The sequence below is a fragment of the Pelobates fuscus genome, chromosome 7, assembly GCF_036172605.1.
Source record: "Pelobates fuscus isolate aPelFus1 chromosome 7, aPelFus1.pri, whole genome shotgun sequence".
Taxonomy (NCBI): Eukaryota; Metazoa; Chordata; class Amphibia; order Anura; family Pelobatidae; genus Pelobates; species Pelobates fuscus.
This window is the reverse complement of record NC_086323.1, coordinates 103,154,359-103,181,859: the sequence shown is the minus strand read 5'-3', so window position 1 is coordinate 103,181,859 and position 27,501 is coordinate 103,154,359. Positions and strand designations below refer to the sequence as shown.

Genomic DNA, 27,501 nt, shown 5'->3' with positions numbered 1-27,501 from the left:
GACGGGGTATACTGTCATACTGCAATGGATAATGGAGGGAGGAGGTAACACTGCATGGCACGGACGGGGTATACTGTCATACTGCAATGGATAATGGAGGGAGGAGGTAACACTGCATGGCACGGACGGGGTATACTGTCATACTGCAATGGATAATGGAGAGAGGAGGTAACACTGCATGGCACAGACGGGTTATACTGTCATACTGCAATGGATAATGGAGGGAGGAGGTAACACTGCATGGCACGGACGGGGTATACTGTCATACTGCAATGGATAATGGAGGGAGGAGGTAACACTGCATGGCACGGACGGGGTATACTGTCATACTGCAATGGATAATGGAGGGAGGAGGTAACACTGCATGGCACGGACGGGGTATACTGTCATACTGCAATGGATAATGGAGAGAGGAGGTAACACTGCATGGCACAGACGGGTTATACTGTCATACTGCAATGGATAATGGAGAGAGGAGGTAACACTGCATGGCACAGACGGGGTATACTGTTATACTGCAACGGATAACGGAGGGAGGAGGTAACACTGCATGGCACAGACAGGGTATACTGTCATACTGCAATGGATAATGGAGGGAGGAGGTAACACTGCATGGCACAGACGGGGTATACTGTCATACTGCAATGGATAATGGAGAGAGGAGGTAACACTGCATGGCACGGACGGGGTATACTGTCATACTGCAATGGATAATGGAGAGAGGAGGTAACACTGCATGGCACAGACGGGTTATACTGTCATACTGCAATGGATAATGGAGAGAGGAGGTAACACTGCATGGCACAGACGGGGTATACTGTTATACTGCAACGGATAACGGAGGGAGGAGGTAACACTGCATGGCACAGACAGGGTATACTGTCATACTGCAATGGATAATGGAGGGAGGAGGTAACACTGCATGGCACAGACGGGGTATACTGTCATACTGCAATGGATAATGGAGAGAGGAGGTAACACTGCATGGCACAGACGGGGTATACTGTTATACTGCAACGGATAACGGAGGGAGGAGGTAACACTGCATGGCACAGACGGGTTATACTGTCATACTGCAATGGATAATGGAGAGAGGAGGTAACACTGCATGGCACAGACGGGGTATACTGTTATACTGCAACGGATAACGGAGGGAGGAGGTAACACTGCATGGCACAGACGGGGTATACTGTCATACTGCAATGGATAATGGAGAGAGGAGGTAACACTGCATGGCACAGACGGGGTATACTGTCATACTGCAATGAATAATGGAGGGAGGAGGTAACACTGCATTGCACAGACAGGGTATACTGTCATACTGCCATGGAGGGAGGAGGTAACACTGCATGGCACAGGCAGGGTATACTGTCATACTGCAATGGATAACGGAGGGAGGAGGTAACACTGCATGGCACAGACGGGGTATACTGTCATACTGCAATGGATAATGGAGAGAGGAGGTAACACTGCATGGCACAGATGGGGTATACTGTCATACTGCAATGGATAATGGAGGGAGGAGGTAACACTGCATTGCACAGACAGGGTATACTGTCATACTGCAATGGATAATGCAGGGAGGAGGTAACACTGCATGGCACAGGCAGGGTATACTGTCATACTGTAATGGATAATGGAGAGAGGAGGTAACACTGCATGGCACAGGCAGGGTATACTGTCATACTGTAATGGATAATGGAGAGAGGAGGTAACACTGCATGGCACAGACGGGGTATACTGTCATACTGCAATGGATAATGGAGGGAGGAGGTAACACTGCATGGCACAGACAGGGTATACTGTCATACTGCAATGGATAATGGAGGGAGGAGGTAACACTGCATGGCACAGACGGGGTATACTGTCATACTGCAATGGATAATGGAGGGAGGAGGTAACACTGCATGGCACGGACGGGGTATACTGTCATACTGCAATGGATAATGGAGAGAGGAGGTAACACTGCATGGCACAGACGGGGTATACTGTCATACTGCAATGGATAATGGAGGGAGGAGGTAACACTGCATGGCACAGACGGGGTATACTGTCATACTGCAATGGATAATGGAGGGAGGAGGTAACACTGCATGGCACAGACGGGGTATACTGTCATACTGCAATGGAGGGAGGAGGTAACACTGTATGGGACCGATTGATGCTTTCATTGTGTTCTCCAGTTTCTAGGCCAGATGTTTCCAGTTGTGGGAATATATTAATGTTTAGCAATTCACAGACTCTGAAGTATCAAACCCCCAATTCTTTCCCCCCGCCCTGCATCGTTTAGGCTGCAGCTGGGAGGAGATGCTGCCAGGGGCGCAGAGAGACAGAAACAGCAAAATGGGTGAACAAACACAAGCTGCAATCCCTGGCACTGGCCACAATACTTAACAAAAATCAGTGTTGCCCCTTTAATATATCTGCTCTAAGGGGATCTCCCAAATTAGCATCACATTATGCTTGTGTTAATGTAAATAATAAGCAATCACTAGATGTACACACGCTAGCAAGTAAACTCCACTGGGACACGAATGGCTAAACTCTCAAATAAAGGATAACAGACAATATATAAAATATAGTATGTCTCCCGTCTTGCTGGGTTTAAGTTGCAGTAATAGAGATTTAGAGCCTGTCTGGGTAGTAATCCAGTCTGAGACAGAAATCATCCATGGAGTTTCCATCAACGAGCAGATTTTGCACCATACTGTATGTACAGCGCCGCAGAATATGTTGGATTTATACACAGTGATAATCAGCCCTACCCCTTTATATCGTGTTGTACTAGGCCATGGAAATCTGTCAGGACCAGGGTAAGTTAAGCCATCCAGCACAGAAGGAGTTAAATCAAAACTCATGGAAAATGCATGGTACTAGTTAATGGTACTCCCACCAGTCACTACAAGTATTCCTGTCAGTTAGAAACAAACTAATAGAACACAGAAGCTAAACGGCTGCAGCCAAGTTTTTCTAACAAAAAATGAGAATTAGAATCACGACCCAGAACATATATTACTTACTTGGGTGCTGCCAAAATGACATAGCTATATGGCAGACAATACAACACTAAGATCAGGACTGACGTGCTTAATTGGGGACAGGCATGCTATGAAGAACACATGTTCTGGGTTGTGATATTTATTTTGTGTGCGTTAAATTAACACTCCAAGCACCACAACCACTTCATCTTACTGGCACACCAATTTTAGGTACTCTATGTATTTTTGAATAGTAAGAATTATTACCTAAAGTCACCTAAGTGTCTCTCCCCGTCTACACTACTAATGCTGAAAGGTCAGAAGCTCCTGGCTAGGTAGCTTCCATTTGCTATACTGAGCTAAGCCAACAACAAGGACCTTTAAGCAGTGATGCAAGTAATACAACTCCTGATACTGGTGTATTCTGACATATCAACCTGAAGTTCTAGAACTGCCGAGATAGTCAAATTTTTCAGATTTTAAAACAGCATTAAAGGGACACTGTAGGCACCATAACCATGTCATCTCATTAAATTAGGTAAAGTGCATGGAGTCCCCTGGCATTCTCCCTCCATTCAATATTTAACCATTTTAAGCAATTTAACACTAGTAGGTCACAGGCGACCCACAGGCCAGCCTCTACTGGAGGTATAGACTACACTACACAATTCCATCTAGCCAAACCAATTCATACCAGCAATGGGCACTGTGATAGGCTGAGAGGGGTTTAGCTGAAACTCTCAGCCAATCACATCCTCCCACCATTGATGCTCAGGCTAATGTTTCCTCTCAAGCTCGAACAGCACAGGGGCTGCTGGAAACTCACTGAGACGAAGCTGTTAGAATGCATAGTGTCCCTTTAAGATGGTTTGTGTTACAGAAATACTATAACACAAACAGAGGTTCCTAACTCAGTCCTCAAGTACCTCCCAACAACAGGGTAATGTTCCTCCTAACATTACCCTGTTGTGACTATTGTGTTTTTTCCTTTCTTTTTAAAAACATCTTAGACACAACTGGGTAATCCCTAAATCCTGGACTGTTAGGGGGTAGTTGAGGACTATAGCATTAGGAATACAAATGTGTATTCATATAGTTCCCTGTTAATAGTTTAGGTTCCCCACCCCTCTTTTTGTGGGAAAACATTTTTTTACTTACCTTTTCCCTTTTAGTATGAAAGCTATTTAAACCCTGCAATGTAAACATTGCAGTTTCTGAAGAACAGCAACATATTTTACACTGCATGGTTAAAACAAGGGGGACATGGCACCCAGATCACATCATTGAGTCTCTTTAAAGACCAAAGTGGTCTGGGTGCAGTGTCCCAGTTCCTTTAACCTTGCAACGTATGTTTACATTGCAGTTTTAAGACTGCCTCTAGTGACTATCTACCTGCTATTTCACAGAGTTTAACTTGAAACAATGCTGGACAATGCTCAAGCTTTGCATTAAGACGTCCAGTGTTTTGCAAAACCCCGTAGGAAAGCATTGATTCAATGCTTTCATAAGAGGAAGTCCTAATGCGTGTGCAACACCTGCTGAGCTTACGCGTTATGTCCCCCCTCCCCTATTGACGATGTCGGAATAGGTGGAGACAAAGTCAGTGATGAGTAACCTCGGTGCTGGAATCAATTATTATTATTATCGCCATTTAAATAGCGCCAACAGATTCCGTAGTGCTTTACAATTTTATAAGAGAGGGGCTTTAACTATAGATAGGACAATTACAAGAAAACTTACAGGAACGATAGGTTGAAGAGGACCCTTCTCAAAGGATCTTACAGTCTATAAGGGATGGGGTATAAAGCAATTAACTGTTTAAATAGTGGTTTACCCTTTATTTGGCACTGGGAAGGGGGGCCTGGACACTAACTTTAGGGCAGAGAGACACTACAGTGTTAGATCTAAAGTTTTGTATTTCTAACGTTATAGTGTTCCTTTAAGCTTCTCTCTCTGTTAATGTTTAGTGGTATTCTTGAGGATGTGGTGGGTTTAACACAATATGGTGATATAGTTTAATTAAATCATATTTTGTAGTTGAGCAGAGGTGTGCAAATATAGCACAAAAAACTACTTGTCCAAGGGACTAAAGTGGTAGCCCAATCCACTTGTCCATCATGACCATCTACAAAAAATGTATTTCAAATTGGAAGTGTAGGGTTCCTGCTTACATTCTCCTGTGCTGCTATAGTCATAACTGGCTATTTTTGTCGCAGTTTTGCCATTAGGATTTCATTTGCGAAAATGTGGAATTTAGTGTCTCCCACTCTGATGTCCCCTCCCCCCCACACCATAGTATGTATGTGGTGGCTAAATGTAATGAGTGTCTGTGGTGTGTGCTGGCTACATGTAATGTATGTATGTTTGCAGCCTGTATGTTTTATGTGTGGTGTGTGCTGGCTGTGCATATAATGTGTGTGCAAGCTTTATGTTTCATGTTTGATGTGTGCTCGCTGTTTGCAGTGTGTGGTGTGCGCTAGCTAGTGACATTGCTTAGCTTTCCTGGTAAATGTTATTGGAACCCTTTAGATCCAACGAGGAGGGGTCATATTCCCTTTGCATTCTAGTGGGGTCCTGGATTCCTGGTGGGCTGGTAAGAGAGCGTGAGGTCTGCAGCTATGAACCAGGAAAATATTACTACAATATTAAATCACTTACATGAGACATACAAAGTTTTAATTCGGAAAAAAAGGATTTGATAAGAATTTTGAAGACACCCTCTGGCAGTTTAGTTGTTGGGAACTAAATAGTCCATCATGTGCATGACATGCATCTATAACTAGAACACTATAGCATAAGGAATACATGTTTGTATTCCAAACGCAATAGTGTTTCTTTCACCCAGGCATGTGGGAGTATAACTGAATTTTTACCATGTATTTTTCTGAAATATTTTGGTGAAATTACAGGGCATAATTTCAAGTTCTACACTACTAGCCAGACCTTACCGTTAACCTGCTATTAATAATTTTACTTACCTTAAATCTCACCCATATACATTGAATACACCATATATCCATAGATCACAAAGATATATGGTGTATTCAATGTAAAATATAAAGATTTACTCACTTTTCCTCTTCATCATTTATGGGTGTAACTCTTCATGTAACACCCACCTCCGGGCCGTCCTCCACTCCGCCTCTGTTCTTCTTTGATTTGCCCTGTTTGGGATGCACCCCCAAGTAGTGCAAAGTTTGCTAGTGGTGTCTGAACGCTGGATTTGTGGTCAGCGTGCCGGCGTCGGAACAGACTGACATCACGTCACTCCGTTCCCATACTCCCTAGCCGGTGCTTGAAGTGCAGGTTAGAGAGTTTCCATAGCAACCACAGCGCTATGCTATGTGGGAGGTCTTTTCAGCTCCCCCTTGTCAGTCAATGCCTCTGCATTTTTAAATAGGTTTTTCTTCTAGTCTATACAACTGCTAGCACAATGTATAGATAGAATCTTATGTTTAATCTAATGAGCATACGTTGTTTGGGGCATGACAGGTAGCCTTTAAAAGTTACTAGCCACTGCATTCCTGCTCCATTTAACATTGGTGAATTCCAACTCGCCATGACTAGAGAAGAGTGGAAATTTTGTGCGTAGTGCGTTTCACAATATTGTCCTATATAATTATTATTTTTTATTTAAATTCTGCAGCTTGTTACAATTTTACAAGGGGATAAAACAGGAAATGAGATACAAAATACTACAAATGTTAACAGGGATAAAAGGTTAACAAGGTTCTGTCTTAAAATCAGTTTATAATCTAGAGCAGAGGTGGTCGAATGTAGATCATCTCCAGCTGTTGTAAAACTACTAGCTGGGAGACTGGCAATGATTCATGGGAGTTGCCATTTTGCAACAGCTGTTCAGTTTAGATTAACTGGTCCAGAGGCACTCTATTAGAGGGTACACACTTAGGAATCTCTTGTCCAAAACAAACCGAGCAAGTAATATCACAGCCATAAAAAGCTAAATCAGTGAAGTAGGTGACAGGCCATTAAGGACTGGTCAAAGGTCATAGTTATGGGATTAATAGTATTTTCTCTAAAGTGTTCAGACTAGTGACCTCCTATGGTGTATCAACACATTTATCCTGATTCCCCCACCCTGAATGCCATGTGCAGCAAACCACAACTCCCAATTACCCAGACACCCAAAAATTAGGCAACCATAAGAATTCCAGCTCTTGTGACCAATCATTGCAAGATGTCCACCAAATGACTGAATTTGGAGCAATGAAGGCCACCTTTCAGCTGAATAAGCGTTATAGGAGTTGGAATCCACATAGGTTGACGTGCCAAAATACTTCTAACCCCTGCTGTAGCCTGTCCCCCCAGCCTCTCTGTCCCCACTGGTAAGACTCAGACCATTGCTGACACAGTGCAGAGCCTGGAGATGAAGGAGAGAATTATCAGGCTTTTTATCAGTGCTCATTAGATTAGTGTCAGGGCCGTGTTTAAGAGATGGATGCGGAGGCACTAGGGTGGCAGTTCTAGGAAAGCTGACGCTGCTGCTCACATGTTATCAGGGGCTGAAAGCAACTGGTTTTATAGACAGTGCACAGGTGGCTGAGCCATCCATTGTCACATTATAACAGGTGCCAGGATTAAACAACAGGACTTGTTGTGAGGCAATACCTAGGCCTTAACAGAACCCTGCCTGAAATATTAATGGTATTAATACACAGACAGACAGACAGACAAAGCCTCATCTAAGGTTTGTGGGGAAATTGAACACAGATAAGTAGATGGTATAACGCATTTAAGAGTGGCCATTTCTTATACTATTATGACCAACAAGGCTGCCAGGGCTTACAAATCATAGACATATATTCATTCTCATTGCCCTACAACAGGGTAGGCAACCTTTTAGTAGTACTGTGCCAAAACATTTTTTTTACTGCGTGTATGCTTCCGTATTGTGCTTGTGTTATTTATGGGTGCTGCAGTAACTTTGTAACATTGTATTTGTGCGTACGTGCGCTGTTATATTGTAGTTTGTGGTATTGTGTATGATACCTATGCATGGGGGCTGCCTGTGTAATTGTCCTGTGAGGACTGTGCTGGTCAGATACCGTTTAAGAGCAGGAGCTGTGATAGCTGTTAGTGTTTAGTTACAGGGGGCTTGTCTTGCAGAATATCGCTAGGCTAGGAGGAACCTTCTGTTAGCACAGGTTCTCAAGTTAGTCAGTGAAATCTATTCACTAAATACCATGCCATGATGACTCTGTTTCGGCCCAAAAAATATATCAGACGTGGGGGAAAATATCCTCCAAATTGGCAGTATGAAGATTGTTTCAGACTAAGCCATTTTAGCCCAAATTTTCAGTCAGTTCTTAAGTCATCATAGACTGACACTTGGCAGCACACTGGCATGTTTAGCTGGCCATGCATTGGCACAATGCAGTCTAATGTGGTCAGAACAGGCTCTGCAGCTGCAAGATGGTAGTGATACTGTAATATTGTTTATCCGTCTCTTTCGCCCATTACGGCTCCTGTGTCATTTTGGCCTAATTAATGCCCTGTAACCCAGAGAGAGGGAACCTGACACTGCCGCTGCCCGCCTGCATGTGATTATCATGGGACAGGCTCCAGAATCCGATCTCCATGCTAAGAGAATTAATCATCGGAATGGTCTGAATGCTGCTCTCTCCACTTGTGTTTTGAAATCATCTGAAGTGGGATTAGGACGTGCTGACATCCCAGGATGTGTTGAAGTTTATATCCCTATAAAGCCAATGTTAAGAGCCTGTAAGAGCCAAGTGACAGAACTGATCAAGTATACAAATTGCTTTCTCTTCTTACTGCAGCCTGGGAGTGCCGTAGGGATTTCCTCCTCGATGCAATGCTCACCCCTCTGGCACTCTGTGGGTTAACTCAGTTGTGGGTGGGAGGTTCCAGGCCATTCTAGCAAGGTTTCAGTTATAAATTAAGGAAATCAAGATAAAGATCATTTAAAACCAGGACAAAGTTCAAAAAGAAAATGAAATAAGAATCCGTACGAAAAAAAGAGCAGGAAACCGTTCATTCCTAATAATGGAGCAATAGCGGATGGGAGCATTTGAGTTATAGAGGATTTTACTCTGAGAGCTTATATTTCTGATAAATCCATCCATTGTACAGCGCGGTGGAATTTGTTGGTGCTTTAAAAAAAATAATAATAATAATAAACAGAGATGGGAAAAGCAAAGAAATAACAAAGCAAAAACAGATATGAAGAGGAACAAGCAAGAAACAGACACTCAGCAGAGGTGGTAAAAGTAATAAACGGTGTTGAATTTGCCCATGGTCTTTTATCCAGTATTACCAGCTGATTGCTTTCTTTTGGACATCATGGGAGAACATGACAGCTGTCACTCATTTTCAAATTTAAAAACTAATCAATATAAAATTAGACACTTTTGATCTCACAATGCCTGTGAGAGGAGTTTCTCCCATTAAGTCATATTTTTCTTTAAGTGATACTTTAAAATTCTCAAATTCTTGGAAATATTAGGATATAAATATCAAGACATAAATAGCTTATGTAGGTGTAGTTCCATATCCCATGGATGGGTATATTCCCACATCCTATGGACAGACTTAATCTCACAATACAATTGGGATAAGTGGGAAAAAAAAATCAAAACAGCATATGGTCTTTGACATATTTGTTCTTAAAGTGCATTGATGTAAAAACATATTATTATTATTATTTTTTTTTTTTTTTGCCATATACACTGTTATGCCTATTTTAATATTGGATGGTTATTCTTTTCCATTTCCAAGTTCCCCTTCCCTTCCTACCCCCAATACAATGTTTATATTCTTGTTGTTATACAAATATGTAAAACTTTAATAAAAATTATTTGAAAAGACTTAATCTCACAAGCCATGAAGTAATATATCCCCAATCAAACACAAGGAAAGGCATATCCCTTAATCACATGGATGGGCATATTTACACAATACAAGGAGGATATCATAGGGACAAGCATATAAACACATAGATGCACAGGTTGAACAGCTTCATATTCCATTTTATGTAATGATTATTCTAACTAATTAAGACTTTCCACATCTAAAAACCCAAAGACATTTTGATTTCTTAAAATTTTGATTCCTGGTATGTCTATAGAATGTCCCATGCTAAACCGAAGCCACGAGTTCAGCAGGCAGTCTTTGCTGTACAGCGAGCCGCGAGTATATGCTCAGTGTTATAGCAGAGTAGGCACCTGCAATGTGAGGAAAACGTACTCGGCCGGGGAGGAGTGCCAGCGAAGGAGCTCAGTGTTCCTGCTCCTCACTGCTCCCTCGCGCGCGCCGTCTGTAGTGAAGCCGGGCGCCGGAATATGATGTCATAATTTGGCACCCGGCATCACTAAACCGTGCGAGGGAGCAGTGAGGAGGAGATAGAAAATCCCTACTGGACCCCAGGGGGAGGCCCCACATCGGCTCCAAAAGGTAGGGAGCAATAAAGAAAATGTGCGTGCAAGAATGTGTAAATGTATGTATGTCAGTGTGTGTCTGTCTCTCTGTCTGTCGGTCAGTGAGTGTGTCTGTGTGTGTGTCTGTCAGTGAATGTGTCTGTGTCTGTCAGTGAGTCTGTCTGTGTGTCTGTTAGTGAGTGTGTGTGTTTGTGTGTCTGTCAGTGAGTGTGTGTGCCTGTCAGTAAGTGTGTCTGTCAGAGAGTGTGCGTGTGCTGGTCAGTGTTGCATTGGCTGCGACTGGAAAGTGGAGTACCTGGAGGTGCATGGAGGCACGCAATGCCACGTCACATTCCGACGTGACATCGACGTGCTCCACCTTCACAGGGTTTCAAGAAGTAGCGGGAGGATCAAATTTGGCACAGAATGCGGACGGCGCCATTTGGGGTATACCAGAGGCCAGACTCCGGAGTCGCATACTGGCAGCGGCAATGTGAGTGGAGTCTGCTTGTTGGCTAGAGGAGGGTACTGGTATTTAGTATATGTGGGGGCACTGCAATTTAGTAGAGGGGGGTGCTGTGGTTTAGTAGAGTGGGATGCTGGGTTTTTTTTATACTGTACTTTTCAAAATAAACCTACGTTTCTATGAAAACTTAAGGGTTTTTTGGGGGTTTTTTTGCGGCCCACATAAACTCAAACCTTGTTTATGTGGCCCGTGCTAGACTTTGAGTTTGACATGCTTGCTGTACAGTACAGAGTAACTGATCAGACTATGTATGCATCATGCTGATTAAATGATTAACATCACTTATTGCAGTCCTTTTCCTGGACATCTGGACCCACTCTAAGACACTGAATTCTACATATAAGCAGCAACTCGCTAGCCTTTTACCCTTCCAACTCATTTCACTCAAGCATAACCAATCCTGTTCTTCCATCCAGTTTAAGAACCTCGGCTCACACAATAGAAAACACAGTGGGAACCTTTGGACATTCCCCTTCTCCTCAGTGTAAGTATTAGCGTTTTGGTCCCCATTCACAACCGAGCCTTCTGGAAACCCTTAGCCTTTACAATTGTATAAATTTCCTGTTCTTGTTACCCGCATGCTTCTTCAAACCTTGGCTTGTCCTTATTTGAACACCTGGGCTTGAATTTTCCCTACGAGACTACTGCTCAGCTATTCTCGCAGTTATTTAATTATGATCACTTTCCCTTACTTAATAAACTTAATTATGGGAGAAGGAAATGAACGCTCACAAAACTTTCTATCTAACATCTCACTGCTCACAAACTAAAGAATCAGTTTAGAAAAACCTCTCTTGTTCCGTGTCCGATGTCTCTTATATGTACTGTGTCCAGCTTCCCATTTCCTGTACTGTGACCAGCGGCACTATCCTGTACTGTAATTACAGAGCAAATCACCATGTCTCATAGCAAGGATACAAAAGCGTCTATTGACTTAATTTACAAAAACTTTCAACGCTGCTACTTTTGCCTAAATGTTCTTTAAGTAAGACTTGTTGAATAAAGACTGTTCCTAATTGATAAACTTGCAATTTGGGAAAATCAAATGAGCTGGGTTGCACACTAATCACCATCAACTCCCATGATCCCTATCCATAATCTAGTTTACTAATATAAGATATGTATCCTTCACAAATGAATAGGTGTTCTCCGATAAATACACATAGAGAAACACACAAGGCTAATGATGCATAAATCATTCATTATGTTTGCATAAAAAGCCTCTGTAGTCCATGATCTTATAATCACACTATTTTAGTTTCATATTACGTAGTAGGTTCAGCTTTCTAGAATGCATCACAACTGTGTTCGAAATCTAGCTCATTTACCAAGTAAAAGAAATGCACCCACACATTTAAACCTATGCAAAGCTCAATAATAAATATTCCTTAAAACGTCTGCAGCTAATCTTACTTCCTGCTATGCTAAATGCCCTATTTAAAAAAATATATAATTTTTTTTTTTTTTTAAACACATCTGTTCTGCATTGTTCTTATTAATAATCATCATTGTCTATGTTGCCTAAAAAAAAAGTTATTGCTAAAGTGTAAAGACTGCATTTTATGGCCCTTTGTTCCGATGACAAGCTTATCTCCTTAGTTTACAATGCTTAATCTTTCCATCTTTTCCAACACAACACATGCAGCTTGGCTGATGGCTAACCTCAACCATCATTCAACCTACACCAAGTAGGAAGAAAATTAACCACTCCCTCACAACAACAGGTATATTATGCAAACTTTCATTGTGCAGTTATTTACTCTTTAAAGAAACATTTTTCTCTGCCATTGAACTCTGATGCAGAGAGACCAAAAATTGTGACCCTACACTTTCCAGCACATTTGTAGGTCAAATGTCATGGCTGAATTTTCTCATACAGACATTGGGAGATGGAGTGAGGGCATCCAGAACTCAGCACACTACAGGCATTCCTTAGTTGCAACAGCAGCCTATAATGCCTTTGTACCCACACGCAGACAGTATTTTCATTCAAACTAAACAAAAACATATTCAAAACAACATCATACAGTCAGATTTCTAGAAATAATTGGAGTAGCTTTAAGTAAGCGTTGCCTTTCCTCTAACTACACTTTGGTCAAAGAATGCACATAAATTCTATTTGTTTGAACCATTTTCTAGCAGAGCAAATTGCTTGCATGATGTGTTTAATGTTTTTACCCTCAAGAAGACAAATGAATTCAGAATGCACTACAGGGAAGAATGTATAAACGTTCTATTAACTTGCAAATACTGTATCATTGAAACAAGGTTATAAAGACAAAAATGGTTCGGCTTCAATTTACTGTTTTGAAAATATCAAATATAACAGTTCCAAATATCATTTAAGGCTGAATTCATAGCACACATGGCGAGAGCTATTAGTTTGCTCCAGTGCATTTTATGATCAGCAACCATGGTTTAAATTTGAGCTCTCCTCTGATTTGGTAAAATACAAATATCTAATTGGAAGGCTTTTACAAACAAAATATTCCATTGTTAACTTTAATATTTAACGGCTTATTAACTGATTTCTCTCAAAAGGAGGGGCTCCCACATCGCTAAAGAAGTATAGCTCACATTTAAATGAGTCCAGAATTGTATGGAATAGCCCTCCAGCTGATGTCGTGGAGGCTATAATATAGGAGGAGGGTTAGGCATCATTTTGAGATATATAAACTGCCATCCTAAGCAGGGGACAAATTTAGCACAAAATCCAGAGCCAAGCTAAATTGGCTACTTAAAAGTTCAATCCCAAACAATCAAGGTTACAATATAGCAAATAAAACAGAATGCAAAGAACGTGTTTAAACAAAGATATTTAATTACAAATCTATACGTCTAACGAAAGCAATGTTTGTGCCTTAATTAGATTACTAACATCTTTAATAAGTATTTCAATATTTTGCAAAATAGCACATCTTTTAAATAAAGACACATTAACGTACACTATAACTCGGAATTCACTACCAGAATGGACATACACTGCGTGCAGAATTATTAGGCAAATGAGTATTTTGACCACATCATCCTCTTTATGCATGTTGTCTTACTCCAAGCTGTATAGGCTCGAAAGCCTACTACCAATTAAGCATATTAGGTGATGTGCATCTCTGTAATGAGAAGGGGTGTGGTCTAATGACATCAACACCCTATATCAGGTGTGCATAATTATTAGGCAACCTCCTTTCCTTTGGCAAAATGGGTCAAAAGAAGGACTTGACAGGCTCAGAAAAGTAAAAAATAGTGAGATATCTTGCAGAGGGATGCAGCACTCTTAAAATTGCAAAGCTTCTGAAGCGTGATCATTGAACAATCAAGCGTTTCATTCAAAATAGTCAACAGGGTCGCAAAAAGCGTGTGGAGAAACCAAGACGCAAAATAACTGCCCATGAACTGAGAAAAGTCAAGCGTGCAGCTGCCAAGATGCCACTTGCCACCAGTTTGGCCATATTTCAGAGCTGCAACATCACTGGAGTGCCCGAAAGCACAAGGTGTGCAATACTCAGAGACATGGCCAAGGTAAGAAAGGCTGAAAGACGACCACCACTGAACAAGACACACAAGCTGAAACGTCAAGACTGGGCCAAGAAATATCTCAAGACTGATTTTTCTAAGGTTTTATGGACTGATGAAATGAGAGTGAGTCTTGATGGGCCAGATGGATGGATTGGTAAAGGGCAGAGAGCTCCAGTCCGACTCAGACGCCAGCAAGGTGGAGGTGGAGTACTGGTTTGGGCTGGTATCATCAAAGATGAGCTTGTGGGGCCTTTTCGGGTTGAGGATGGAGTCAAGCTCAACTCCCAGTTTCTGGAAGACACCTTCTTCAAGCAGTGGTACAGGAAGAAGTCTGCATCCTTCAAGAAAAACATGATTTTCATGCAGGACAATGCTCCATCACACGCGTCCAAGTACTCCACAGCGTGGCTGGCAAGAAAGGGTATAAAAGAAGAAAATCTAATGACATGGCCTCCTTGTTCACCTGATCTGAACCCCATTGAGAACCTGTGGTCCATCATCAAATGTGAGATTTACAAGGAGGGAAAACAGTACACCTCTCTGAACAGTGTCTGGGAGGCTGTGGTTGCTGCTGCACGCAATGTTGATGGTGAACAGATCAAAACACTGACAGAATCCATGGATGGCAGGCTTTTGAGTGTCCTTGCAAAGAAAGGTGGCTATATTGGTCACTGATTTGTTTTTGTTATGTTTTTGAATGTCAGAAATGTATATTTGTGAATGTTGAGATGTTATATTGGTTTCACTGGTAAAAATAAATAATTGAAATGGGTATATATTTGTTTTTTGTTAAGTTGCCTAATAATTATGCACAGTAATAGTCACCTGCACACACAGATATCCCCCTAAAATAGCTATAACTAAAAACAAACTAAAAACTACTTCCAAAAATATTCAGCTTTGATATTAATGAGTTTTTTGGGTTCATTGAGAACATGGTTGTTGTTCAATAATAAAATTAATCCTCAAAAATACAACTTGCCTAATAATTCTGCACTCCCTGTATATTGTAAAGCCTCCTTCTCCCCCTATTTATATGTATACCTGGTCTATCATTGGAAGCAATATAATAATGATACCAGTCTGGGTATTTTCTGGGAGCTCCGTTCAGTGGAAGAGGTAAATCAGTAAAGAGGACAGTAGATATCTGGAATCGTTTTTTAGGTCTATTTGATCCTTTTTAATGTCCCTGGTTTGGGGTGTATAACAAGTATTGAAGGCTAGACCAGTGGTAGGTGGTATGATTAACAGGGTTTCCTGTCCCTTTAAAATCATTTTTGCCCACAGAAATGACTGACTCTGAGATATATATATATATAGTCTTTGTAAAAATAACTACACATTATATAGAGGTCCACCACCCTACCCCACCCTTACAGGACTTACGGCAGATTTTGGGAAAATATTAAGTATTTCGCGCTTGAGGTTCGATCTCAATACAAATTACAAAATAAAGTATTCAATTCCCCTTCCCCCAAACATCCCCGACCACCCACTGAATGGGCAGAGAGAAGTGTGGTAACCCGATGGCTGTTGGCAGAGAGAACATTCCGTGTGAGAGACAGCCTGGAGGACCATTTCCAATAATATATCTGCTGGGAGTTGAGGACGGACAGCAATTTGTGGTCACAAGGCATTTTCACTTCACCATACAAGTGGCTGCTAAGAGCCACAATTAGAATAAGACCAATATATACAGTTCCCTCTAGGTTTATGTAATTAATTACTATGTCATACCTGAAACTAAGTGTGCCACAATACGGTGCATGGCATTATAAAGTGGAAAACGTTGTTGGCATTATGTAGTTAAGACTGCATATGCTAGGTTTCATCTCCCCTATATTAACTAGACAATTTAAAGGGATACTATAGTCACCAAAACAACTTTAGCTTAAAGGACCACTCTAGGCACCCAGACCACTTCAGCTTAATGAAGTGGTCTGGGTGCGAGGTCCTTCTAGGGTTAACCCATTTTTTCATAAACATAGCAGTTTCAGAGAAACTGCTATGTTTGTGAATGGGTTAAGCCATCCCCTATTTCCTCTAGTGGCTGTCTCACTGACAGCCGCTAGAGGCGCTTGCGTGATTCTCACTGTGAAAATCACAGTGAGAGCACGCAAGCGTCCATAGGAATTCATAAAATGCTTTCCTATGTGACCGGCTGAATGCGAGCGCAGCTCTTGCCACGCGTGCGCATTCAGCCGACGGGGAGGAGAAGAGGAGGATCGGAGGAGGAGAGCTCTCCGCCCACCGCTGGAAAAAGGTAAGTTTTTACCCCTTTCCCCTTTCCAGAGCCGGGCGGGAGGGGGTCCCTGAGGGTGGGGGCACCCTCAGGGCACTCTAGTGCCAGGAAAACGAGTATGTTTTCCTGGCACTAGAGTGGTCCTTTAATGAAGCAGTTTTGTGTGTAGATCATGCCTCTGTAGTCTCACTGCTCAATTTTCTGCCATTTAGGAGTTAAATCACTTTTATTTTCTGTTTATGCAGCCCTAGACACACCTTCCCTGGATGTGATTGACACAGCCTGCATGAAAACAAAATGGTTTCATTGCCAATCAGATGCTAACTTATTTTAGAGGTTTTTATCTCCTGCTCTGTAAATGGAACTTCAATCACACACAGGAGGCTCCTGCAGGGTCTAGCAAGCTATTAGCAGAGCTCAGAAGATCAGAAAGTATAAATTATACTTAATGTGCAATGAAGGAAGTATAAACATTAGATCTCACTTTACAGGAAGTGTTTGGGAGACTGTGGACATTACATGCAGAGATGTGTGACTAGTACTGTATTTTAAAAAAGTGATTTAACTCCTAAATTGCAGAGAATTGAGCAGTGAGACTGCAGTGGCATGATCTATACACCAAAACTGCTTCATTAAGCTAAAGTTGTTCAGGTGACTAGTGTCCCTTTAAGAGTAACCCACAGTTGTATCTTCTCCAAGGCAGGGTGTGGGACAGTGGGGTACATACCGGGGTCGCCCGGCCGCCCTGCAACCTGGTATGTACACCAGTGTGGCCAGCCTCTTCTCCAGGGGGGCCCAGGAGCTGGCCACCTCAGGGCCCCCCGAGGCTGGCCCTGGTGTCACCGGGCGGCCGGTCCAGCAGGCGCACGAGGGAGCACTCTCCCCTGAGCGCTCTCTGCCCAGCTCCCTTGCGCGCACCGCACTGATGCCGGAGCCGGAATATGGGCAGAGAGCGCTCAGCCAGGGAGAGTGCTCGCTCGCACGCCTGCAGGACCGGTCGCCGGGCAGCCCCACTGTACCCCAGGGAATCCCCTCAGCACTCCCAAAGGTAGGGAGGCTGGGGGATCACATTTGTTAAAAAAACATGTGTGTGTATGTGTGTTAGTATGAGAGTGTGTGTGTCAGTGAGTGTGTGTGTGTCCGTGAGTGTGTTACTGTGTGTGTCGGTTAGTGAGTGTGTGTTTGTCAGTGAGAGTGTATGTGTGTGTCTGTCAGTGAGTGTGTATGTATGACTGTCTGTCAGTGAGTGTGTATGTATGACTGTCACTGAGTGTGTCTCTGTAAATGTGTGTGTCTGTTAGCTAGTGTGTGTGTGTGTGTGTGTTTAAAGCCCCTTCAGCACTTACCTTTCTCCAGCGCCGGACTCCCTTGTCGCTGGGGATCCCTCCGCCCTGATCCGCTTGTCAGCTCCGAATGCGCATGTGCGGCAAGAGCCGCGCGCGCATTCAAGCCACCCATAGGAAAGCATTACTCAATGCTTTCCTATGGACGTCCAGCATCTTCTCACTGTGATTTTCCTTTAAGTGTATGTGTATCTGCATGCACTGGCGTTCATACCGCGGTCGCAGGGGTCGCACCGCTGCTACCAGGTGCCCGCCGCCATGTGTTGCGGCCCCATGGGTCGTGTGTACGCCACTGGTGTGGGGGATTATCCTTCTCTTTAATAATCCTGGTGACCTGTGCTCAGCAATCCAGGCCTGTATCACCGGAGACAAAGGAGGCTTCCCTTGTATCCTTTGAATCTTCAAATGAAGTTTCCTTTTTTCTCACTACCTTATCAATCATCAGGACTTCAAAGTGAATTTCAAGTTTTAAGACAAGAATAGCTTATCCAAAAACGTAACTGACTTGGGAGAATATTGTTCCAGTTCAACTGTTTTATTCTAAAATATGAAATTTACTCATTTTGCAAACAATTCAGATTGAAACTGCTACCGAGCCCATTGATTCTTCCACTTCATGGCCCAGCAGCTTCTAAGCTTGACAATAAAAAGGTTAATCACTTAAGTTCCCAAATACTTTGGATAAATTACTCACATTTATCCCTTTAGTAAATGACCTTGTATGTGAAAAACCCCACACACGTGAGCATTAGATTTAACCCTTTCAAGGCTTCCTACTCTGACATGGAAACCTTGCAAAGGGTTAAAAGCCACAGTTGAGCCTAGATATTATCCTCCTGTTCCTGACATTTCGCTGTATGTATCCCCCAGATTCCAGAAAGTTAAGCAAGCAAAAGGTCTGTTTTCATAACCTCAAGAAGAGGGGGATACTTTTACAATTTCCAGTGATTTTTCAGCAGCAAATATTTTTTCCAGAAAAGCCACAACATGACATTGAGTCACTGGGAGCCTCGGAGAATAAACCTGCATCCCGCAAGAAATCAGGGTTATCTTCCCAGCATCCAGGACCAAGGGACAAATAGGAGACAAAAGAGGAAGAATGGTATATAATATACTGGAAAAATCGAAGCAGATACATCAGCAGGAAAACTAAAAATAGCCACATCTGAAACAGATCATATGGCGAACCAGGGAACCAATGTAACCAGTTTAATCTTTTCCAGAACTTAATGGCAACCTCCAGCGGCTGGCATCTGTGGTATTAAAGAAGCTGGGTATTAAAGAAGATGTGTGCCATTCACAAATCTATCTACCACTCTGTCTGTCTGTCTGTCTATCATCAATCAAACTATGGCTTTACAAGTCTTTCTTCTAAACTAGAATCTCAAATTAGTTGCTCCCAATCTGAACAAATTCCAAGCACACACAAAACAAACCACTACAGCTTTTTGCACTGGTTATGGTGCCAGTAGTCTTTGGGTGCTATATTTTGTAGTTTTTGTTAGTTTTTTATTTTTTTATTTTAATGTGTTGATTCAGTGCTGTAAAAGAGTCAACAGACATTTGGGACACCAGAAAGTATACAATGATTTAGATTGGCAGCATCCTACTCCAGTGTGCAAATCAAACACATATATTATATCATAATGAGGAAGTAAGTGAGTGAATGTCAGTGTTAATACAACCCAAATAGATGGGTCGCGTTAGGGTGTCAGCAAATATCTTACTTTGTCTCAAGCCATTAGAAAATTAGGCTTCACTCAGGGCACCCTAGCACTTTAACCACTACAATAAGCTGTTGTGGTTATGGTGCTTGTTATGTCCCTTTAAACAGCTGAAGTGATCACATCCCTATCCAGCATATAGGTTAAGTAGTTTGTGCATGGCTTTGCTGACCTGAGTAGATGGTGTGAACATGCTCTGCTCACATAGAGGGGACGTGGGAAAGGGACCAGCTGTGAGCTCAGACCAGTGCCTGAGCGTCTGTGACTCATTAAAGCGCCGGGGACAGAGGACGTGGGAAAATAAACTCGCTCCATCATGAAGCGCTTTTCTTCCACTTCCAGAAATGCAATATTGGCCAGAAGCAATGAAAAAAATACACATTCATCTGGCAGCTTTAAATCCACAGCCCTCTCATAAAACAGCAGAAGCCACATGTACAGCAATACTGAGTATGACCCCCCAGACACAGCTATTACGAGATATTATAGCTGCTGACCCCATCCCAAAATTTGTACAGAGAATTTTTATAAGCTTTCTTATAAAGAGCGTATGTGTTATGCAGAGCTGTAACATAGGCTAAGGTGACATGCAATTACTCTAACACAGCAAAATCTGTCCACACTATAGAAATAAAATATAACAATTTCTATTTCAAGAACTAAAGGTGACAAGGGTAACCATCCCCAGTTTTCTGGATTTTAAAGTGTTAATGTGCCAATGTCTGTGCTAGGGTAATTAGTGTCCCATTACACTGCCAGGCTAATCACTGCAAGCTGCTGACCTAGGCTCAGTTTTTATCTCAATGAAACCTCAATATTCTCCGGCTCATTGTGTTGTTAAGTTAGTTACACACACCTGTGACATTCTTTCCAGGCTATGTTTTTAAAGTGCTCCGATGGCCCCATAGTACTGGGTGTCATTAGAAGGGGTGCTAGGCCTGCAGGTGTGTGCCCATAAACTCCATCCAAGATATGCTATGTATTTACAGAGCCATAAACAACATTGTCCTCATGGTGGGAACTGTCAGGTGCTGATAAGAGCTCACCCGCACTTGCAGGGCACCCAAAGCAACCCTTCCTTCCCCCACTCCATTGGTCTACAAAGCATGCATGGTTTAGCTTAAAGATTCTGACTCCTAGCTCAACCAGTGTACCGCGACCACATTATTCACTAAACAGCGAGTTATGGGTGACATGACGACACCCAAAATGTAAATTTTGTAACTAAAATGTGGAGTTGGTTACATTCTACAATTGACAAATTGCTATACAATTCACCGTAAACCGTTTAGTGAATAACCCTACTATATACTAATCTACTAGTCACTACTGCCCCCTTTCAGAACGAGATTTAACCACATTCATGCCACGATGTTGAGTCATACAGCAGACTCTGAAAGTGTTATCATTTGAGCACAAAATACAGATTAAGGAACAGCGTACACAAAAAATAATAAAAAAAGTTCTAAAAAAATATGTAGTTGGACATTTTACAAGGCTACTTAAAATCACCTATCCTAGCTAACAAATGTGGGGATTATCATTTGCGTAGTGAGCCAGAAATCCAATCTCTTTAACACTGGTGCCAACATATTCTGCAGCGCACAACGATTTAAGTATTGGGCAAATTAAAGTACCACACAAACCACATGTATGTATTAGGTTACAGCAGGAGCTGGAGATCCTACATGTGAGTTTACAATCAGTGAACATGGCTGTTTCAGAACAATGTGGAGCCCTGATAATTCCATGTCCCAGGTACATTGCATGGATCTGGTTTTAGAACAAGTGAAATCTGCAAGTCCATAAAACGTGTGCTATGCTGTAATAGTGCATCACCTATTAATTCTATGAAAAGTCCTCTAACATAAAGCAGACTGTAACTACCATCATTCTCAGTCTGGCAAAAGTTGAATGAGAGTAACTGGAATTGAAGCCCCTGAACACCCACAACACTAAGTTTAAGCAAGATATGTCCTACTAATGTGTAAAACTCAATACCCCAACCACTGACACTATGTACTCCTTAGCCCTCCGTGGCCACTTACACTACCATGGACCTCAAAATGGACTGCCAACCAAAGTTTTAGAGTGCTGTGATCTCTCTCCACTAGTTTAATAAAATATACAATCTGCTGACATTTAAGCTGTAGATATGTAGACACCATATACATGATATCAACAGCATACAACAGATGTATAATATTATTATTTATATAGCGCCAACAAATTCCACAGTGCGGTGGACTAACAGACATGTATTTGTAACCAGACGAGTTGGACACAGTAGGAACAGTAAAGAGCATACACCAAAAACAACTGTATACAGATGGGACAATCTATATATATATACACAATATTGATTGCACACAGCATATACACTATACAGATTGACACACACCTCTTATGTGGCACACACCATACATGCAATATGCACAGCATTCACCATACACATCAGGCAGATGGTATATACCATATACCAACAGAGATGTTGCACACCTTACACACAATATTTAAGGCACACGTCAAACAAACAATATAGCTTGTGCACACCATATATACAACATAGGGAGCAACCACACACTAATGTCACACACAGAAGCAATGCGTCCCAGACATATTTGGAATTTCATAAGATCCACAATAAGTAATATGTAATCTAGCCTTGACATCTAATGTTGGAGAGATATATTAACTATTAGGAAATCCAGGCAATGCCCCTGGCAAACGGCAACGTGAGGCTCAGAATAAGTCTCTTCTTCTCTGTTAGGAAATGAGTTTGTGCCAGAGAAGGAGGTACTGAATTGGCATCCTGTCCAAGAAACTGTATTGTGCTATAAACTGCATGCAGTGAGTCTGTAGGGAAAAATGTGTGTATGACCCATAGGAGCAGATCTGTCATAATGACCATCACAAAGATTTAACTTGTTAGAACTAAATTCATTCATTTAGTAACCTGTATTTATAACTGGTTTGATTTATAACATACAGTAAAAGGAGAGTATTAAATCAGTATGGAGTATAAGGAGACAGATTCTAACTATGTGATCCTAAGAATCTCCTAATTCACACAAATAACCCAAGAGATTGCCTGCTTATAACCCCAAACCCTGGCAATTCAGTCTATTACACCATGAATCTGACCAGTCACCCTCATTGCCACATAATCTGTCCCATATTCACTAAAAGCACTCATTCAACTAAATACTGAGAATCTGTCCATTCGCCTTAATAATAATTACCAATTATATGTCCATCTGCCATAATACTCTGAGAATCAGTAAGGATTAATTTGTATTCCAGCAAGGTCATATTAGAAATATAGTCTTGGTACAAAGTGTCGTATATAACCTGGGCTTTCTAGTAAAACTGCCACACTCATCCCCATAGAAACCAATGTAATGTCCCTAATTTATCCACTTCATCCTAAAACTGCACTACTTCAGTATTGGTAAATGGCACTAATTCCACATTCCAATGGTTTCCATGGTGAATGATTCATACTGAGAACTTTGCCAGGAAATGTTTTTTTACATGTGTCCTTTACTCGTGTGTAATTTACAACTGACAGATTAATTTCGGGATGGTCTCAGCAGGCCTTATGAGTATATATGAGTTCCTAAACAGGCTAAACACATAGTAATAACACTGGCATGGTGGCACATATCTCCCATATGATACCAGCCCCATGAGTGGGGCCCTTACCTGGATATTCCTGAACTCACAGCTGGCGAAGGGTCCCTGCACCTCGCTGTCCAGGACATACACTCCTCCGCCTTTCGGTTGTTTGAAGCAGCGTTTCCGCGCTCCGCGGATCTCCTCCCCCACGGTGCGGAGCCGGAACGCGCACAGCGCAGCCTCCCCTTTGCCCTCGAACACGCCGTAGATCCGCTGGTCGTCGGAGAACACGGAGAGTAGCCTGCCGAACAGCGTGTCCCGGGGCCCCAGACAGCGCAGCCCTAGCTGGATGTAGGACTCGGTGAGTTTCCGCGGTTCCCCCCGGGAATCAGGCTTCAGGCAGATCCGGGCCAGGACACTGATGGGACGACTGTCCTTCCCTGTGGGGGCGGGCTCTACGTTCATTGCCAGGTAACCGAAGGGCCCCCGCTGGAAGGCCCGCACGAAGAGCAAGCGGTGGGCTTCCTTCTTGTCGTGCTTCACCTTGAAGATGTTGTCGTCCGAGGGGCTGATGTCAAAGGTGAAGAGCTGCGCCGGGCTCCGCGCGTTCAGGGCGCGGATCGAGATCTCGGGGCTGTTCTCCAGGCGGTGGTCGACCACGCTCTTATTCCAGTGGAAGAAGGGGCTCCCGTAGCCGGTGTATGTGGCCCCTACCAGCAGCCGGGTGTCCCCCGAGGGGTTCCTGAACAGCATGCCCACCGTGGAGGCATTGGGGTGGTTGGCAGCCACGCTCAGCATGCTGGGCACCACTTCGGGCGGAGGGAAGGGCACTGCCGCCTGGGAGATGTTCCCGGGGGCCCGGAGCTCGCACAGCCCCTGGTAGACCGAGCCGCAGACCACCAGCAGCCCCTGCTCCGCGTCCAGCAGGAGGAGCTTGTTGTAGTTGGGGGTCTGGCTCCGCGGGAACTCGCACTTGGACTCGGGGATCTGCGGGGCATGGCACAGCGGGGAGTCCGGCACCGGTCCCGTCTCGTCCTCCAGCTCCACGCTCAGGTCCCGCCGCAGCTGGTACAGGCGGTTCACGGCCGCCAGGTAGAGCCGGCCCCCGGCCCCGTCCACCGCGAAGTTGTTGGTGAGATGCTGCGGGTTAAAGGTGCTGAGCAGCCGGAGCCCCGGGGCTGGAGCCAAGAGCTGGAGGGCCAGGGAGAGCCCCAGAAGCAGAGCCAGCGACATGAGTGGGCATGGGGGGAGTGAGTGTGACTGGGGTACTCAGCTCTGCCTCACACTGCACATCCTGCTCTCTAACTGTGTCTCCAAATACTGCTCCACTGACTGTCTCTCCAATAGCTGCTCCACTGACTGTCTCTCCAAATACTGCTCACTGGCTGTCTCTCCAAATACTGCTCACTGGCTGTCTCTCCAAATACTGCTCCACTGACTGTCTCTCCAAATACTGCTCCACTGGCTGTCTCTCCAAATACTGCTCACTGGCTGTCTCTCCAAATACTGCTCCACTGGCTGTCTCTCCAAATACTGCTCCACTGGCTGTCTCTCCAATAACTGTTACACTGACTGTCTCTCCAAATACTGCTCCACTGACTGTCTCTCCAATAACTGCTCCACTGGCTGTCTCTTCAGCTAACCCTCTACTGGCTGTCTCTCCAATAACTGATCCAGGGGCTGTCTCTCCAAATACTGCTCCACTGGCTGTCTCTTCAGCTAACCCTCTACTGGCTGTCTCTCCAATACTCGTCTACTGTCTGACTCTTGACATGGGACTGTCACTTTCTTTGCCCTGTGTCTGTCTCACAGTCTGTCTCTCCTCCCGCAGTGTCTCTGCCTGTTGAGCTGGGTATAGATTACACTCATGGTCTTACTCTGGTTTCCCCCGTTTCCCTATGACACTCCCCTTACTGCCTCCCCTCCTCCTGCCAGGATAACTCTTACTGTAAGGGATGGAGTCCCTGGCTGGCTCTATCTACAACCTTTTCTCTCTGTCTTGAATCTGTACAACTCTCTTTTTGTCTCTCTTCTCTCTCTCTCTCTCTGTCTCTCTCTAACCCACTACTCTCTCTTAACTGTCTCACTCTCTCTGTACCACAAGTCTGTCTCTCACGATCCCATTCTTTCTCTCTCTCTCTCTCTCTCTCTCTCTCTCTCACCCAATCTGTCTCTACACCCCAGGTATGTCTGTCTCTAACCCACCCTTAGTCTCTCTATATAAACCTTTCTTTCATTTACAATAATAATTGACATGCATCTGCTATCTGTTAAACTTCCGATCTATAATAAAGAAAAATGAACACGAAATGTCTTTATGTGGAGGAATGTACTGAATGATAGAAGGGGTTGGAGCAAGGATGGGTAGGTAACCTTATGGCTGGCTGAGCATCATGGGGAATCGTTTACAAATCTCTAGGTCATCCATCTCTTGTAAGCCACCGGTGGATCTCTAGATGGCCAGGGCAGCAATTCACATCATTCTCAGCCAGTCACAGAGACTTGGAATGTGGGTATGGAAATGGTAAGATTGCAGTCAGAGATGTCCAATTGACCTGCTGTAAGTTACAATTTATATTATGCCTACAACAATCTGTAATGTTTTGCATAACAGATTTGTTTTTAGAAGTCACTGTATTCAGATTTCATTTGGCCTGTCAGATACTGGGGACTGCAACTCTAATCATGCAGTGTGTCATGTTATGAGGGAAGAACAGCAACCATAACGTGTTGCAGAATGCATTAGCTGGTACTGTCTGCCCCCCTTGGGCTGGTTGCCATGTATGATGAGCAATTCTGGGGTAAAGTTATAAAAGTGGAGGAGTTACCATGGAAACCAGTGGACTGTCACTGCTGATGGCCCCACATTTATCCTTTTGACCTAGAAATGCTTTTTGTTTTGAATAAAATCTCCTCATGATGTTTTATCGGGGTCCCCCCTTTCCATGTATTCTGCACAGCTCCCCTGTCATCATTCTCTGTTCTCTCTCTTACTCACTCTTTCCCCACTGCTGTCATGTGAATATGATTAAGTGATGCCCTGTCATTTTCTTTCATTCTTTCTGTTTGTTTGTTTGCAGAAGCTGAAAGAAGTAAACCATTTCCAGCTCTCAGAAAAGAAAGAGAGCGGCAGAGGAGATGTAGGAACGGCGAGAGGAAGAGAGGGGGGAGAGGAATAAAGGGGGTGACGTGAGGCCTTTATGGAACAATCTGCCTCTAACAAATAATCCTGTGTTTAAATTGGTCTCAATTAAATTGAATATAAAAAAAGACGATTTAAAAAAAAAATGCTGAAGATGAAAGAGATGGAAGTGAAATGAATTGGGTGAAAGAAGGGCTGGATGTAAGACTGAAAACTCTATATAAATGATACTGGGGTTGTATATTGATACCAAGTATCGTTTCACAGTACTAGTCATAGTCAGAGTGACACTGACAAAGCTATTTACTAAAAGGAGAATTCAAAGTGAATTTCAAATTTAAAGCAGCACTGTCACCCCATCTTTATCTAATACTTATTTTAACTGTGTTTGAATTTAACTGGAATTCCAACGCAGTCAATAGATATACAGAGACAAAGTAGACTCTGGATGGAGCTACAGTATTAATCCTGACAGCCGTCACTAGTGCTGGCTGCAGGGATTGGCTTTGTCTATGGAGGGTATCGAGGGATCCTCCATAGCCCTCAATGCTGTACTCTTGGGCATTCGCCCACCCTTATCTTTCCTCCCCGGCCAGTGCCGATGTCACAGTCGGGTTCTATACCGCTTTAAGGCCAGAGTAATCTAAATTAAAGCATAGCTGAATTAGAGACGTTTTCCAGTTGGCTATTTTGAGGCTGAATTTGAAATTCACATTGAATTCTCACTTTAGTAAATAACCCCGTGAGCATAACTCAAACGAAATTGCAGCTCAAGGCCAGACTGTGCTCCTCCTACCGTTAGATAAATTAGATATTTGAAGTAGGGATCGACCTATATTGATTTTTTAAAGGCGATACCGATAATTTGTGAACTTTCAGGCCGGTAGTCAATAACTTGCCGATATTCCGTACATTTACCATTTGGAAAAAATAAACTATTTCTAAAGGTACATGCACAAAATATACATGCCACATGTAGTGGATGCAGTGTGTTTAGACAGAGGAGCTGTGTGTG

At 43.1% G+C, this 27,501-nt stretch overlaps 1 protein-coding gene across 1 annotated transcript in view; it reads right to left on the bottom strand.

The window, feature by feature from the left end:
* PLXND1 (plexin D1) overlaps nucleotides 1-25,210 on the bottom strand; it is a 95,402-nt gene extending 70,192 nt beyond the window's left edge. Inside the window, exon 1 of the mRNA XM_063426313.1 lies at nucleotides 23,432-25,210. Coding sequence (XP_063282383.1) covers nucleotides 23,432-24,577 — 1,146 coding nt within the window. The 5' untranslated portion in view covers nucleotides 24,578-25,210. The remainder of the gene's footprint in view (nucleotides 1-23,431) is intronic.
* Between the last annotated feature and the right edge of the window lie 2,291 nt (nucleotides 25,211-27,501).